This window comes from Oncorhynchus gorbuscha, linkage group LG20 (assembly GCF_021184085.1).
Source record: "Oncorhynchus gorbuscha isolate QuinsamMale2020 ecotype Even-year linkage group LG20, OgorEven_v1.0, whole genome shotgun sequence".
In the NCBI taxonomy this organism is placed as follows: domain Eukaryota; kingdom Metazoa; phylum Chordata; class Actinopteri; order Salmoniformes; family Salmonidae; genus Oncorhynchus; species Oncorhynchus gorbuscha.
The window spans coordinates 11,825,130-11,842,790 of NC_060192.1; the positions used below are offsets into that span (position 1 = coordinate 11,825,130).

General features: G+C 43.1%; 1 protein-coding gene across 7 annotated transcripts in view; it reads left to right on the plus strand.

The window, feature by feature from the left end:
• LOC124006786 (electrogenic sodium bicarbonate cotransporter 1-like) overlaps nucleotides 1-17,661 on the plus strand; it is an 81,839-nt gene that overhangs the window by 17,084 nt on the left and 47,094 nt on the right. For 6 of the 7 annotated variants that reach the window (XM_046316937.1, XM_046316936.1, XM_046316938.1 and 3 more), the window contains exons 2-4: nucleotides 5,847-5,849; nucleotides 8,639-8,712; nucleotides 10,983-11,159. In XM_046316937.1, coding sequence (XP_046172893.1) covers nucleotides 5,847-5,849; nucleotides 8,639-8,712; nucleotides 10,983-11,159 — 254 coding nt within the window. The remainder of the gene's footprint in view (nucleotides 1-5,846; nucleotides 5,850-8,638; nucleotides 8,713-10,982; nucleotides 11,160-17,661) is intronic. The other variant, XM_046316935.1, reaches the window with a different exon arrangement.

Sequence of the window (17,661 nt, forward strand, 5' to 3'; positions counted from 1 at the left end):
AGAAGGAGAGAATTAGAGAACGCACACTTAGATTTACACAGGACACCTTCACAATAAATCCATTATTTACTTTAGACAGGTCTAAAGAAACATGATATGAAGGAAATGTAGTCTTTTTCAGAAGAACTGAATAGCATACTGAGTTTTGCTTATGTTAGGTCCTGATCTGGCTATGCCAAATGGCTGTGGGCTACACTAGTTCATTTAATTTAGCAGACAAGATTTGCTTAGAATTCTGTGGCATTATTTTATACTATTTTATAGTATTAAGAATACAATTGAACATAGCTGAATAATATAGAATAGATATTTTCTCCAAATGATTTGAGTGACTGTGCCCACATGCTGCTAATCTGTGTTAAGAGGTTAACAAAGTTACAGGTCCTCCTATATTCCGAGGTGCATATTGAAGATGTTGGAAGAACTGTCCACATTTACTTTTCTACAAGATGAGTAGACCTAACGTACAGCAAAAGCACTAGCCTATTTCAATCTACTATCTTCCACAGTAAAAAAAGTTTATATATTCTGTGCGAGAAACTCTTGCCCTGCGTGTGTATGCCAGTTAGGCTCTACACCCGTTGTAAAGCAGATTAATGTGCTTCATTTTTAAGAAGTTATTTGTCCACTTTAGTTGTGATACAAACCTTATCAAAACATATAGGGCTATGGACTAGGCTACATGAGGTGTGCGACTATGATTTGAAAAAGTCAACAACAACAAAAAGGCATGCGCTATTTTTTTTGCCTTAGTGCCCACAAGCTGGGCATCACTCACAAGGATAATATATAATTCACAAGTGATAGGCTAATATTGTAACCCATCAGACTATTCTTTGATTTAATCTTGTCTTTACATATACTAAATGATTTATATGTGTGAAATTAGTTTTGATTTAGAATTGACCTTTGTCATGCACCTGTATCTAAACCGAGGCAGGGAAGAAAAATACATCAAATGGCGAATGGAGGATGCTTTTCCTGGGGTTCATTTTTATGCCAGCCAGGTGGCTATACTTCTGTTGTAAAGAGAAGCAATGTGCTTAATATTAGGAAAGTTTAGAAATAAATGTAGTAGGCCTAGCCTAATTGCATAGCCTATAGAAATGTTGCGCAACATGAGCTCATGAGCTCTCATGAAGAGTGCTGAGTACCAGGCAGTTAGCAAGTTTGGAAGGCTACTAATGACCATCAGCAGCATCAGAGCTTGGAGAAGCCTAATGACTAAACAGTCACGTGGAATTTGACTGCCGCCTTGACCCCTGACTGCCGTTGTGGCGGTAATGTGGCCACCGTAACAGCCCTAGATGGAAACTAAGAAACCCCTAAATAATTTTTTGGTCGGAGTGAAAGTTTTTGACCTATGTAACCTGGGAGATCCGTAAATGTCATGGATGCTTTGGGTGAAGTGGCATCCGCAGAGCAGTAGAGGCCTGCATTGTTCCTCAAGGAGATATATGAGTGGAATGTTTTGTGCATGGATCTTCAAAACAGAGTGCCTATCGAGAGGGTTATCTCTGGGGTGGGGGATTAAGTGTGTGCAGACGAAATGCCTGAGGAAGTAGGTGGATTGGTTCGCGCCCGTCGACTGACCCGTATGGTTGATGGAGTGAAGAAATTCACTTCATCCACACTTTTGTTATTTCATGTGATGTTAGGCTATAAGAGATACCCTGTAAGACCATTCGGCACAAACCCCTTCAGTGCCGTCAATGCAAAAGTTTTGGACATGTGCTAAGTGTATGCAATTGGGAAGAGTATCGAATGCCAGTGGAGGTTAGATGCTGTATTTGTGGTGGCAAACATGCTCCCGAGATGGAGAGACGAAGGGCTGTCCCGCGTGTCTCCTATCTTCAGGGCAGTGGAAGGAGCTGGTGGCTTTGAAGACGCAATGTTTTTAGGCCTGCACCAGTGAATTTATCTCGGCAATCAATGGATCCTGATATATTACATGTGAAAAAGGTGGACTTTGTATCATTTATTACTATGGTCATAAACTGCACAGCACAAAAGAAGAAGAAATCATTGTGAGGGAAGCAGAACGCTTTTTTGGACTCTGAGTTTACAGCCGAGGCATTGCAAGAAATCCTGTAAAAGGATGTTCTGCCCTCACAGGCCCCTAAGCCTGTGTAGGGATGTGACTTGAATTGGAATGTGACGGAAGGAGTGGGATGTTGTTTATGTATCTATTTTTGTATTTTGTTGGATGTTTTTTTTTTCTTCCTTTCCTACAATGTATATTTTTTCTATAGTATACCACCTGTACAGTAGGTGGTGGCATCCACCTCTACCGATTGTTTACCGACCACCATAATACCATAGAAAAAGAAGATGCAAAGTGGAAGACCAAAGTAGATTGACATTCTTACCGGTACAGGACCTAATATGTCTGCACGCAACATTTTTGTATGGGTCTAATCATAGAATTATACAGGACCTTTATAGTGCCTTCGGAAAGTATTCGTATTCATTCAGACACTTTTACTCAGTACTTTGTTGAAGTGGCAATTGGCAGCAATTACAGCCTCGACTCTTCTTGCGTATGATGCTACAAGCTTGGCACACCTGTATTTGGGTATTTTCTCCCATTCTTCTCTGCAGATCCTCTCAAGCTCTGTCAGGTTGGATGGGGAGCATTGCTGCAAAGCTATTTTCAGGTCTCTCCAGAGATGTTCGATAGGGTACAAGTCCGGGCTCCCGCAGGACCACTCAAGGACATTCAGAGACTTGTCCCGAAGCCACTCTTGCCCTGTCTTGGCTGTGTGCTTAGGGTCGTTGTCCTGTTGGAAGGTGAACCTTCACCCCCTCCGCCAGTCTGAGCTCCTGAGCACTCTGGAGCAAGTTTTCATCAAGGATCTCTCTGTACTTTGCTCCGTTCATCTTTCCCTCGATCCTGACTAGTCTCCCAGTCCCTGCTGCTGAAAAACATCCCCACAGCATGATGCTGCCACCACCATGCTTCACCATAGGTATGGTGCCAGGTTTCCTCCAGACGTGATGCTTGGCATTAAGGCCAAAGAGTTCAATCTTGGTTTCATCAGAACCAGAGAATTTTGTTTCTCATGGTCTAAGAGTCTTTAGGTGCCTTTTGGCAAACTGCAATCAAGCTTCATGTGCCTTTTACTGAGGAGTGGTTTCTGACTGGCCAATGCTGCAGAAATGTTTTGGTTCCCTTCCCCAGATCTGTTCCTCGTCACAATTCTGTCTCGGAGCTCTACGGACAATTCCTTCGACCTCATGGCTTGGTTTTTGCTCTGACATGCACGGTCAACTGTTGGCGCTTATGTAGACTCGGAGCTCTACGGACATTTCCTTCGACCTCATGGCTTGGTTTTTGCTCTGACATGCACGGTCAACTGTTGGCGCTTATGTAGACTCGGAGCTCTACGGACAATTCCTTCGACCTCATGGCTTGGTTTTTGCTCTGACATGCACGGTCAACTGTTGGCGCTTATGTAGACAGGTGTGTGCCTTTCCAAATCATATAAAATCAATTGAATTTCCCAGAGGTGGACTCCAATGAAGTTGTAAAAACATCTCAAAGATGATCAATGGGAACAGGATGCACCTGAGCTCAATTTCAAGTCTCATAACAAGGGGTTTGAATACTTACTGTATGTAAATAAGGTATTTCTGTTTAGTTTTTTTTAAACCTGTTTTTGCTTTGTCATTAGGGGGTACTGTGTTTAGATTGCTGCAGATTTTTAAAAATGTAATCAATTTTAGAATAAGGCTGTAACGTAACAATATTTGTAAAAAGTTAAGGGGTCTGAATACTTTCCGAAGGCACTGTATATAGAGTTCTCCTCTGTATCTGTGGCAGCACTGGCAGTGCCATTGAGGCTATTTCTATTTTAACGTTGCATGCGCCATGCTATACCAAATGAGCTAAAGAGGATCACTATGTGGGTAGGGGACACTTCAGGAAATGGTGTAGAATATTGATATGCATAGCCAGCAGGGGGGCTCCAACCCTTCAAGAGCCCAAAAATTGACATCTTTTTGGCCAAAACAAATATGTCTATAATGTACTATACTGTGCTCTACTGTGCTGTACTGTGCTGTACTCGAGTTTACTCGACTTGAGTTTCTTACATTTTGAAGAAAGGACCCATGGACTCTTGATCTAGTTGTTTTGGTCTTGAGACTGCTCAAGACCACATACGTTTTGTCTTTCACTTGTCACAGTCTCAACTCTTTGGGTCTGGATCTTGGGATCAACATCCTCGTATAAATATTGGTCTTGGCTCCTGGATATCACTGTAGTCTTTGGTTTACAAACCTGAGGCAACCCAATTTGATGAAGACATTGCTCTCTCATCTTTGGCTGATCACTCCCAACCCTGATCAATCCCCACCCAGTTGCCTACTTTTAAATGGTGGAAGTTATAAGTTGCAACTTGTGTAGCTGTGGCAATATAATACAAACATAATACCTTACACTTTATAACATTAGGAGGATTACTTACACAGGCATAAATGCACACAGAACTAGAAAAGAACACAGCTAAATGTTTGTGAGGGACAGCTGTATCTGTAAGTGACCACTGCCTTTGGTGATTGAGCTGGAAACTGATGGAGAGAATTGTGTGCAGTCTCTCACCGGGGTGACCTCACACCCCAGCTCGTGTCTGAGGGAGCAGGGAGTTCTTCACAATGTGGAAATATTTGACTATCTCCTTCCTGCTCCTCTCCCTGTGGTGTGCCTTCTTGTTCTGACGGAGACTGGCAGTCCATGTGGTCTGAACATCTGGTCTCTAAAGTCACCTCAGCTGGCTGGTCTCTGCTGGACTGGAGGAGCTACATTCCTAGCCCTCCCTGCTCCTCGAAGAGCTGGCTGGCTGGGGGATCAGGGGAGATTTTGTAAGCCATGTAGCCCCAGAAAGTGATCCGACTCTGGGACAGGGAACTGAACATGAGCCCTTACTTCCTCATACACCAGATTACCTACCTGTCCCGCAGCAGGCTTTTAGCACAGACTATTTTGTTCTCTCTACTACGACTGGCACTTTGAAGCAGGTGTATGGTCATTGTCAGGTGTACGACTAAAGGCAAAATACACAATTAGTCCTACATACCAGTAGTATACACACATAGGAAACATATTAGCATGGACACCGATAAAGGACAGGACATGCATGCATGCACATGCTCAAATCATTTAACACTGTGTAACAAGTGTTTGGAAATCCTGCTCAGGAAATGCAAATCATTACTTTTCCAGCCTAGGAGATCGGAGCACACATGCTGGTATGAGCAGTGCCACACACTCTCTCATAGACACCGTGTTGTGCTGGTCAGTCATGGGAACGTGAAAGAGCATCTGACCAATGCAATGGAGTCACATTGTGTCTCGAGACCTGAAGAGTTACTATCCAACAACGAGAACATAGAACTTTGCTCTATTATGTGATGTTCCAGAGTCCATGCCAGGTTCAGTGACGTCCCATGAAAAAAGATGAGCAATAGAGACTGAATGGGAGGAGTAATGATGTTCTATCTCTCCATTGTAGTAGCAGGATCCTCTGCCCTCTGGCACACTGTTTGACAGGTCTGAATAATAAAGGAAATAATTAGTCTGACAATGCACAACTATGTGTATGTGTTATACAGTAGAAGTGGCGGAGGTTAGCTATAGCAAGAGTACTTCGCCATTGAATGAACAGCAGCAGATTTTACTCTTTAAATTCCTACTACGCACTTGTTGCCCCTAGAATTAACAAATAAGCATAAAACAAGTTTTGAGACCCTTTACACGGCATCTAATGAGTTGTTCTACCATTTGCTTTTTTTATCAATCTGCTCGTGTTCTTTTTTTTCTCTGCACGCATTTGGATACACAATAGACGGTAGGTGGTGTGATCATACTATACATTTCACAACGGAGCTCATAACAGTCTTGATGTAAATAAACACTGAGCCTTTGATCTAGTAACTTGTCTCTTAGTGCAGGTAGCTGCAGTAAAGAAGCTTTGTGTGTGTATTTGTGTAACACGTGTTGTAGGTCTATTCCCCTGTTCAACTAGTGTTCTAAGTAAAGCTTGGCTAATCCCGACAGCCAGGGCAGATCATTGTAAGAAGCCAGCTGGAGGGGTAAGGCATGTGTGTCTGTGTCACCCTCATGTTAGGTTAATGACACACCTCCTGCTCTCACTGCTACAGACTCTCTATTGATCTCATAATATAATAATAAATAATCATAATGATAATAATGTATATGCTATTTAACGGATGCTTTTATCCAAAGTGACTTAGTCATGCATGCATGCATATATATACACGTATGGGTGGTGTTTCCCAACCCTGTCCTCAAGACACCCTGACACTGACTTTTCACTTATCTTACCTATTCCAGTACTAGCACAACTGATTCAGGTCAACAAGTCAACTTATCAGCAAGTCCTTGATAAGTTGGATCAGGCGGACTCGTGTTGGAAATTAACAAATGTGGAGTGGCTGCTGGTGGTCATGAGGATGGGTTTGGGAAAAAGTGATGTTGCTAGTGGTCTATTCCTCTTGTTCTACAAAGTGTTCTAGTTATATTCCCCTGCTCTACAAAGTGTTTTAGATATTTTCCCCTGCTCTACAAAGTGTTCTAGATATTTTCCCCTGCTCTACAAAGTGTTCTAGATATTCCCCCCTGCTCTGTGAGTGTTCTAGATATTTTCCCCTGCTCTGAGTGCTCTAGGTTTATTCCCCGGCTCTACGAGTGTTCTAGTTATATTCCCCTGTTCTACGAGTGTTCTAGTTCTATTCCCCTGTTCTACAAGTGTTCTAGTTCTATTCCCCTGTTCTACAAGTGTTCTAGTTCTATTCCCCTGTTCTACAAGTGTTCTAGTTCTATTCCCCTGTTCTACAAGTGTTCTAGTTCTATTCCCCTGTTCTACGAGTGTTCTAGTTCTATTCCCCTGTTCTACGAGTGTTCTAGGTCGATTCCCCTGTTCTACGAGTGTTCTAGGTCGATTCCCCTGTTCTACAAGTGTTCTAGTTCTATTCCCCTGTTCTACAAGTGTTCTAGTTATATTCCCCTGTTCTACTAGTGTTCTAGGTCGATTCCCCTGTTCTACTAGTGTTCTAGGTCGATTCCCCTGTTCTACTAGTGTTGTAGGTTTATTCCCCTGCTCTATAAAGTGTTCTAGGTTTATTCCCCTGCTCTACAAAGTATTCTAGGTTTATTCCCCTGCTCTACAAAGTATTCTAGGTTTATTCCCCTGCTCTACAAAGTGTTCTAGGTTTATTCCCCTGCTCTACAAAGTGTTCTAGATATTTTCCCCTGCTCTACAAAGTGTTCTAGATATTTCCCCCTGCTCTACAAAGTGTTCTAGATATTTCCCCCTGCTCTATGAGTGTTCTAGGTTTATTCTTACCTATTCCAGTACTAGCACAACTGATTCAGGTCAACTAGTCAACTTATCAGCAAGTCCTTGATAAGTTGGATCAGGCGGACTCGTGTTGGAAATTAACACATGTGGAGTGGCTGCTGGTGGTCATGAGGATGGGTTTGGGAAAAAGTGATGTTGCTAGTGGTCTATTCCTCTTGTTCTACAAAGTATTCTAGGTTTATTCCCCTGCTCTACAAAGTGTTCTAGGTTTATTCCCCTGCTCTACGAGTGTTCTAGGTTCATTCCCCTGCTCTACGAGTGTTCTAGATATTTTCCCCTGCTCTACGAGTGTTCTAGATATTTTCCCCTGCTCTATGAGTGTTCTAGATATTTTCCCCTGCTCTACGAGTGTTCTAGATATTTTCCCCTGCTCTACGAGTGTTCTAGATATTTTCCCCTGCTCTACGAGTGTTCTAGATATTTTCCCCTGCTCTATGAGTGTTCTAGATATTTCCCCCTGCTCTACGAGTGTTCTAGATATTTCCCCCTGCTCTACGAGTGTTCTAGATATTTTCCCCTGCTCTACGAGTGTTCTAGATATTTTCCCCTGCTCTATGAGTGTTCTAGATATTTCCCCTGCTCTACGAGTGTTCTAGATATTTTCCCCTGCTCTACGAGTGTACTAGATATTTCCCCTGCTCTACGAGTGTACTAGGTAATTTTCCCCTGCTCTATGAGTGTACTAGGTAATTTCCCGCTGCTCTACGAGTGTACTATGTATTTTTCCCCTGCTCTACGAGTGTACTATGTATTTTTCCCCTGCTCTACGAGTGTACTAGGTAATTTTCCCCTGCTCTACGAGTGTACTAGGTAATTTTCCCCTGCTCTACGAGTGTACTATGTATTTTTCCCCTGCTCTACGAGTGTACTATGTATTTTTCCCCTGCTCTACGAGTGTACTATGTATTTTTCCCCTGCTCTACGAGTGTACTAGGTATTTTCCCCTGCTCTATGAGTGTACTAGGTATTTTCCCCCTGCTCTACGAGTGTACTAGGTATTTTCCCCCTGCTCTACGAGTGTACTAGGTATTTTCCCCCTGCTCTACGAGTGTACTAGGTATTTTCCCCCTGCTCTACGAGTGTACTAGGTATTTTCCCCCTGCTCTACGAGTGTACTAGGTATTTTCCCCCTGCTCTACGAGTGCTCTAGGTATTTTCCCCCTGCTCTACGAGTGTTCTAGGTATTTTCCCCTGCTCTACGAGTGTTCTAGATCTATTCCCCTGTTCTCACAGTGTTCCTGTTGTTGTTCCTGCAGGGTGGAGGATGAGGCGGTGTTGGACAGAGGTGCGTCCTTCGTCAAGCATGTCTGTGATGAGGAGGAAGTGGAAGGTAAGAGCACTGAGCTTCTGACGTCTATGATGGCTGGCTAACAATGTTATTCAATAATGTCTCCTTCTCTCATGCCTCTCAACCACCAACTCCACAAGTCTACCCCTTTTATTTCTCCCTTCTCTCCCTTCCTCGCTCTTCCTCTCTCCATCACTTCTCCCACCCCTTTCTCTCCTGCGCCATCCTTTTTTGCCAGCTGTCACTCTCCACTACCCTATTTCGTAGTACCCTCTCTCCAGGTCTGTGTTTTCTATTGGTTCTCTATTGTTGTGGTTTTCCCACTAATATCAGGATGACGTATAGGAGGGATTAATATTGAAGATAAAGATGTGGAGCGCATAACACAGGTTTATCAAGCCATGTAATGCCTGCCCTACTCCCCACATGAAGATGTTTACTCCTTTAATCTCCCCAATGGCCAGCACACACACACACGTTTTCACAAACGTATACATTCTTACCAATTTTGACAGACAGACAGACAGACAGACAGACAGACAGACAGACAGACAGACAGACAGACAGACAGACAGACAGACAGACAGACAGACAGACAGACAGACAGACAGACAGACAGACAGACAGACAGACAGACAGACAGACAGACAGACAGACAGACAGACAGACAGACAGACAGACAGACAGACAGACAGACAGACAGACAGTCAATCAATCATGCCACAGTTTAAGCTATGATAGGCAGTGTGTACACAGCCATATCTGCTAGCTATCTCACCTTTCTGTGAGATTGTGTCTTAGAATTTCCCCCAGTTCAAAGAAACTCCAAAACCAGAGTTCACCTCACATGGAGTCACACAGTGAAAATAATCAACAGCCAGAAAGCCACAGTCAAACTGAATGTGAAATCACTCAAAGCCACATTACTCAGTCACGACCAACCTTATGTTTGAATGGATTTCGCCATTTGGTGGATGACCCCTGGTTGATCTCAACTTCGCTCTTTTTTTATACATCCCAAGACAGCCTGTCCTGCCATGTAGTCAGTGCTCTGATTTTAAGTGACCTTTGTAAAGCCTAGTTTATAATATAATATTCATAATACTACTTTCAGATAAGATTAAAATATATAAGCAACATTTAAAAAGCAGCCTGTAAAATGTCTTCACTTGACTCCCTAAATCCACTGTGAATGCTACATATAGGCATGTTAGAATGTAGCATGTAGCATGTTAGAATGTAGCACGTAGCATATTAGAATGTAGCATGTTAGAATGTTAGCATGTGTGTGAGATTACACTAGGGCAGTTCTTTCCAACCCTGTTCTTGGAGAGCTACCATTCAGTTTTCACTCCAAACCTAATCAACCCTAATCTGATTTGAATAATTAGCTGGTTGATAAGATGAGGGTAGCTCTCCAGGAACAGGGTTGGAGACCCCTGCACTAGGGTGTGAGGTGTGAGTTCTGTTTTGTATAGATTACCCATGCCAACCAAATCAAATGTTATTTGTCACATGCGCCGAATAAAGAGGTGTAGGTAGACCTTACAGTGAAATGCTTACTTACAAGCCCTAACCTAAACAACAAACCTAACAACCAAAACATTTTTTTTTTAAGTATCGGTACAGAGGCAATGTGCTGGGGCACTGGTTAGTCGAGGTAATTGAGGTAATATGTACATGTCGGCAGAGTTGTTAAACTGACTATGCATAGATAATAACAGAGAGTAACCAATACCTATATTAGTGTACATTGGGATTGTGTATACAATCCTAAAGAACTTTGACCAGGCTGAGATACAGAAATCTGTCTGCTGGAGCATCTGGCTCTGTGGGACTGTTTCTTTCTCTCTCTGAAATGACTTCCTGGAGATGTTTAGCAGTTTCCTGTCAGAGCTGCTGCACGGGAAGTGGTTCAAATTTATTTACATCCCCAGCATGTGTCAGGATGAGGACAGATCCCAGTCGGATTGGCCCAGGGGAAACAGCTTGACGAACAAAGGTTGTTTTGTCAGATAACTTTTGTTTGGTAACAGCCTAATTCATACCTAAAGGCAGGTAGCCGAATCGATCAGTAGGCATACATCCATATGTATTCTTTGACAGCCAACCCTCCCCCTGTCAAATCTAATCCATCACTGTCTATCCCACAGTTTTACTTATCCAACTGATCCTCATTGATTTTGTGCATTTCTTCCGTTTGATGCGGATTATCAACATGGCAGGATTAATGTTATTTCCTTGGCACAGTAATCGTAGTCCTCCTAATCTGACCTGCGTCCTTTGCATTGTGTCCCCTCTCCCTCCCTCAGGTCACCACACTGTGTACATCGGCGTACACGTGCCCAAGAGCTACCAGCGGAGGCGGCGCCACCGACGCAAGTCCAGCCACAAGGAGAGGAAGGAGAGGCCGGTGGAGAACGTAGAGGGGGACAAAACGGACGGAGAGAATGCTGATGAGGCAGCGCCCAACATCCTCAAACCTCTCAGTGAGTTATGACAGGAGAGACTACATTACCCAGCGTGCATCTCCACTAGTAAAAACAAGGAGTGAATAGATCTATGGATCTTTCAACTGTTAGGTTCTAAATAATCAGAGTAAAAAACTCAGACGCTTAATCGAGCTCAAACCAAGTTTATTCACCCGCTGGGTCATACAGCTGCATAAGACAATGAATATATTCACACAATCACTGATAATGAACCCTTTCTCATATGCTGAGCCCCTCCGTACAGATCTGAACAGCCAATACACCTCTGTTGCTATCCAGAAGATTAGTGATATATTTATTCTTCCCCACTTCATCTAACCTGACCTCTGCCCAAATTCCTCACTCCTCTCCAACTCACGGCTGTCATGGTGACTTGTACCACTGACTTGTAGACTGTTTCTCTTCTCCTCCCATAGGATCCCTAATGGCTCACAATAACATATCCTGACATAATGTAAATGTTATGCATTACCGTCTCTTCCTCAGTGAAATTAATAAGTAGGGTGGCAGGGTAGCCTAGTGGTTAGAGCATTAGACTAGTAACCGAAAGGTTGCAATATCGAATCCCCGAGCTGACAAGGTAAAAATCTGTTGTTCTTCCCCTGAATAAGGCAGTTAACCCACTGGGCCGTCATTGAAAATAAGAATTTGTTATTAACTGACTTTCCTAGTTAAATAAAGGTAAAAAATAAGTATTTCTCATTATTTCAGAGGTTAAGAAATCAGAACCCATCACAACCAATATAGGGAATAATCAACCAACCGTTTCACTCATGAATATCCTGATGAATATCCTGATAACCATTTAATTAGATAGATTTGGTAGATCTCTGTCAGCCTTGGGATACCTTACAGTATGTTGACATTAGAAAACTGTTCATCGACAGCATCGCTGACTGAGAAACTATTACCTAATTCCCCTGGCCTAGTATTGCCTAGTAACACATCGTTGTTAACCAAACCTCACTACATCAGTATTCACGGATGTGTTACTTTTAGCTGTTGGTTCACACTAGACCACTCAACAAATAAATCCAAGTGGAGTTGTTTTTATGCTAAGAATGCTATTTCCATACTGCAGGCTTAAACCAGAGAATAAATGGGCAGGATGCTTGTCCTAAATGTAAACTAACACAGAAGCTCATGATAGACTCGTGCCATACCTTCTGTCTGTGATAACTCCGTTGGTGTCACATCAAATAGAGACGTGTCAAAACCATAATAATCCAAACCACCACAAGCAACTTTCACACATTCAGGGTTTCTCTTGACTGTGCAGTTAGCCCTCCTTGCAGTCAACTGCTTTAATCCAGCGTGTTGATAGCCCTCCAATGTTGGTTTTATTACTTCGGGGCTCAAAGTTGATGGCCTAACAGCAGTAAAGAGTATATCCCCCTGCAGAAATACAGGGGCAAGCAGCAGGAGCAGTATGTCCAGTTGATGATTGAAAAGAGGGGACAGAAGGAGATTAATTCTCCTCTGTTTGGGTCACTGATGGAGTTTAGATCTGGTTGAAAGATCCTGCTGATCCCATGGACGTGACCATCAGTACACACACTTGAAAGGGAAGCAAAGCGTAGGTAGACAAGAGATCAGAGTTATGGTCTTGTGTAACTTTGACGGACAGAATAAACAGTCACACTTAATGTGGATAGTTCGGGTTTTCCATCTGTAGATGCTCCACAGATGGTCATAACCTCAACATACTGTCTGTTGAAAGGCAACTGCTTGCTAAGGTTAGGGTTCGGTATATATGGAACGGTATTGAAAACAACATATAGCTACTCCCACCATCCTCCACTGATCCATAGAGATACTCTTGATTGAAATGTGTGCTCCATGGTATCTTATCTCCCAGTCAGTGTCTGTCCTTAATTTGCCCTGTAACATTTCTATGTTGTATGATCCACACAGAGCCATGCACACAAATAAAAACCAAGCATTAGCGGCTGTTTATGAAGTTTTTATCTCTGCTCGGATGCATTGGAACAGAACCAGACGGACTCAGGGATGGGGGACTCTTTTGGCTGTGACAAGGCACCCAGCCAGCCAGACAGCCAGTACCTGTAGTGTGTACTTAACCATAATCCCCTCTCTGTCTGCCTGTCTGTCTGACACTACCTGTAGTATACACTTTTCCATAAACCACCCTCTCTGTCTGTCTGTGAAATGATGTTGCTGTAAACAGCTCTTTGTGGTTGACTGAGAGGGTAACTAGAGGGAATACTATCACACGGTCTTGAACCCCCCGAACCATAAATACCCTGACACACTGTATTGACGATGAACTTAGCTATTGCCAATTACGCCAAGTGTCGGTACACTGAAGAGGATTATATCATTGACACACATTGCCTTTACCTGGTCCTGTTCTTGGTCTATAGCGGGATATTGAGAAGGGTGTGGTCATGTCACCAACCCTGGTTAGCTACTAGGGATGTGCATCTTTCCCTTTCAAGACGATTCAATACGCATCTTGATACATGGACTCCGATACGATACAGGAACGATAAGGTTTAAAAAACAAGGTGAATCCCGAAAGCCAGATGGAGATGGGTAAATTAGACGTGCATTTGGTCTTTATATTACTGTAGCATAGACTATGCCCCAGCAAATGTAAGCCTACCTGTCACAAGAAAAAAAGTTACCATGATGAGATGAGGTTGACATGCATTGTGAAGTGTGCTCCGTACTGAGATGGGCGGTCTGTCCCAACCCTGAGCGTTGATTCGTCATTCAGAGGCCGTAGAGAAGCCAGATTTAGACATCACATATAATTGAACAGTTCCATTTCACGCCATCCTGTTCTTCTAAATCATTTATTATATTTGACTGGTTTCACACATGTATTTATCCCAGGAAAAGGGAGAGGTTTTGAGCGATAAATCCCAGTAACCAGGTTCCCGCCACACAACCTTAGTATGGGCAACGTGCCATCGCATCACAACACACACAGACACCTATCCTACAAGTCTACAGCACAAAAATGTTAACTTTGAGGATTTTCCGAACTCTGTTTTTCCCTCTGGCTAATTCCCCTTAATACTGTTGATTTTGGCAAACAGTGTGAAGCCGTCCACCTGAGAGTTGTGTGCAACAGCAACAAAGCCCCGTTTTTTTTATTGATAACACAAGTTGGTAGATTTAGGAGTTGAATGGCATAATGTTCTGTACAGCGGGCCTCCCGGGTGGGCCTCCCGGGTGGCGCAGTGGTTAAGGGCGCTGTACTGCACCGCCAGCTGTGCCATCAGAGTCCCTGGGTTCGCGCCCAGGCTCTGTCGTAACCGGCCGCGACCGGGAGGTCCGTGGGGCGACGCACAATTGACCTAGCGCTGTCCGGGTTAGGGAGGGCTTGGTCGGTAGGGGTGTCCTTGTCTCATCGCGCACCAGCGACTCCTGTGGCGGGCTGGACGCAGTGAGCGCTAACCAAGGTTACCCTCTGACACATTGGTGCGGCTGGCTTCCGGGTTGGATGCGCGTTGTGTTAAGAAGCAGTACGGCTGGTTGGGTTGTGCATCGGAGGACGCATGACTTTCAACCTTCGTCTCTCCTGAGCCCGTACGGGAGTTGTAGCGATGAGACAAGATCGTAACTATTAACAATTGGATACCACGAAATTGGGGAGAAAAAAGGGGTAAAAAAAAAACACTCCGTTGTAAAAGTCAGGCCCTAAAAGTCAGACAGAAGGGCACACACACGTATGCGCGCTAGCACGCATGTACACACACACACGCTGCAGACATCAGAGGGACAAAAGGTTGCCTTAAGGCTGCGTGTTTGTTTGTTTTGTTTGTTTGTTTGTTCGTTTTGTTTAGGGGAGCTGATATGCTCTAGTCTAGTGAAAATGTCCCTTATGTCTAAGGGAAATGGTCTATGTCAGGAAGTCCTAACATAGGACTGACAGGACTGAAAATATAACTCTGTATTCCCCTTGTCTTGTCAGGAACATGTATTTACACTGTGATTTATTCCCTCTTTGTTTATTTTGAGCAGTTATGCAGTATGACTTTGTATATGAGCATCTCTGAATGGAACAGGACAAAGTTGTCCTAGAAATGAAATCAATATAATAAACTGCAACAATGGAAAACTGTATTTATAGAACACAAAGTGATTAGCCATGGATTAAAAGCTTACTTAAAAAAAAAAATTCACAATTATTTTGTGAACTATGTAAAGCAACTCTTAAAGGGGAAATCCGAAGCTGAAACGATAACACCGGTGCATCCCCACCCCTGTTTTGGTAAAAAGCTGAGGGATGTGATTGGAGAAATGTAAGCACTCTCAAATTCATGAACAGAGCTAGGGATTCAAGGACTGATATATGATATCAAAATGATAGTTTTAACTGTGTTTTAACTGTATTTTGAGGCTAGACAGTGGTTTGTGACATTTACTTTATTTCTAAACATTGGCGTAAAGATTCTATTTTGCGTTCTAATGGTGTACGACAGTTGAAGCTCATGGGGCATTTATCAATGGGAAGATATCATTAATTAATCAGTCAAAAAATCGATGTTGCAACTGCAGATTGACCCCTTTAAGCCCTCTTTGGTGTGTGAGAGTGTTTCTTAGGTGTCAGTAAGTCAGTTAGTCTTTGGAGCTTATTAATGGCTTCCGTAGGAAACTCTCGTCCTTCAGAAATAGCCTGGTGATTGACCTCTTCACATCCTCTTTGTGACATCGACTCTGCAGGAGTTGCACAACCTTTCCCTCTCCTATTCATAGAAGTGACAGCAGATGTCAATACAACTCTTATCTATTCTCACAAATCTACTTGTGACGAAATGCCTCTCGGGTATCAGCTTATCGGCTTCTCCAATTTAAAATCACATTTAAAAAAAGGACGTTCTCTGAAGCGACGTCTCTCTATGTATACACCAAGTTTTTCGTGTTGCATTTTACAGCCTTTCTTAACGCAATCCCGGTTAACCCAAAACTATGCGTAACAGACGAGTGAATCTCCATGAGAGATTTAAAAATGATATGACTCATTAGTCACACACACCGGGTGCCAAGTAGACATAACCCCTTTTCTTAGAAGGAAGTCATTTCCTGAAACTCACATGCACACAGAACATTTCTGTCAGTCTATCAGGTGTGTGATTGCCTTCCCTTACACTAAGCATTCCATCAGCTCTGGCTTAGTGAGTATGTCTCATTCTAGAAGCCCTGCTCCTAGGAAGTAGGGAGATCTGTAGCGAGGTCAGAGGAGAGTGAGCTAAGCATACACATGTATTTACTGTAACATTTATTTACGGGTCATGCACATGTTGTGACTGGTATTTTATTTCTGTCTGAATTCCCGTCTTTATATAATGAGTTACGATGTGATGACGTACAGATGGGAGCTGCCAGTGAGCACACTACAACATGCCCGCCAATAGTAGTGATCAGTAATATTACTGACGCAGGCCTACCTCAGACCAGGGGTTTAAAGTTATCCGTCACGGCGACAGATTTCCATCATATGGGTGACATGAGAGGTTTTGAGTAAGAATGATTGAATGAATGATTGATTATTTTGGGTGAAACCCCCCCCCCACAGATAAAGTACAGTGGGGCAAAAAAGTATTTAGTCAGCCACCAATTGTGCAAGTTCTCTCACTTAAAAAGAGGGGAGAGGCCTGTAATTTTCATCATAGGTACACTTCAACTATGACAGACAAAATGAGAAAAAAAATCCAGAAAATCCCATTGTAGGATTTTTTATTAATTTATTTGCAAATTATGGTGGAAAATAAGTATTTGGTCAATAACAAAAGTTTATCTTAATACTTTGTTATATACCCTTTGTTGGCAATGACAGAGGTCAAACGTTTTCTGTAAATCTCCACAAGGTTTTCACACACTGTTGCTGGTATTTTGGCCCATTCCTCCATGCAGATCTCCTCTAGAGCAGTGATGTTTTGGGGCTGTTGCTGGGCAACACGGACTTTCAACTCCCTCCAAAGATTTTCTATGGGGTTGAGATCTGGAGACTGGCTAGGCCACTCCAGGACCTTGAAATGCTTCTTACGAAGCCACTCCTTCGTTGCCCGGGCAGTGTGTTTGGGATCATTGTCATGCTGAAAGACACAGCCACGTTTCATCTTCAATGCTCTTGCTGATAGGTTTTCACTCAATCTCACGATACATGGCCCCATTCATTCTTTCCTTTACACGGATCAGTCGTCCTGGTCCCTTTGCAGAAAAACAGCCCCAAAGCATGATGTTTCCACCCCCATGCTTCACAGTAGGTATGGTGTTCTTTGGATGCAACTCAGCATTCTTTGTCCTCCAAACACAATGAGTTGAGTTTTTATTAAAAGGTTGTATTTTGGTTTCATCTGACCATATGACATTCTCCCAATCTTCTTCTGGATCATCCAAATGCTCTCCAGCAAACTTCAGACGGGCCTGGACATGTACTGGCTTAAACAGGGGACACGTCTGGCACTGCAGGATTTGAGTCCCTGGCGGCGTAGTGTGTTACTGATGGTAGGCTTTGTTACTTTGG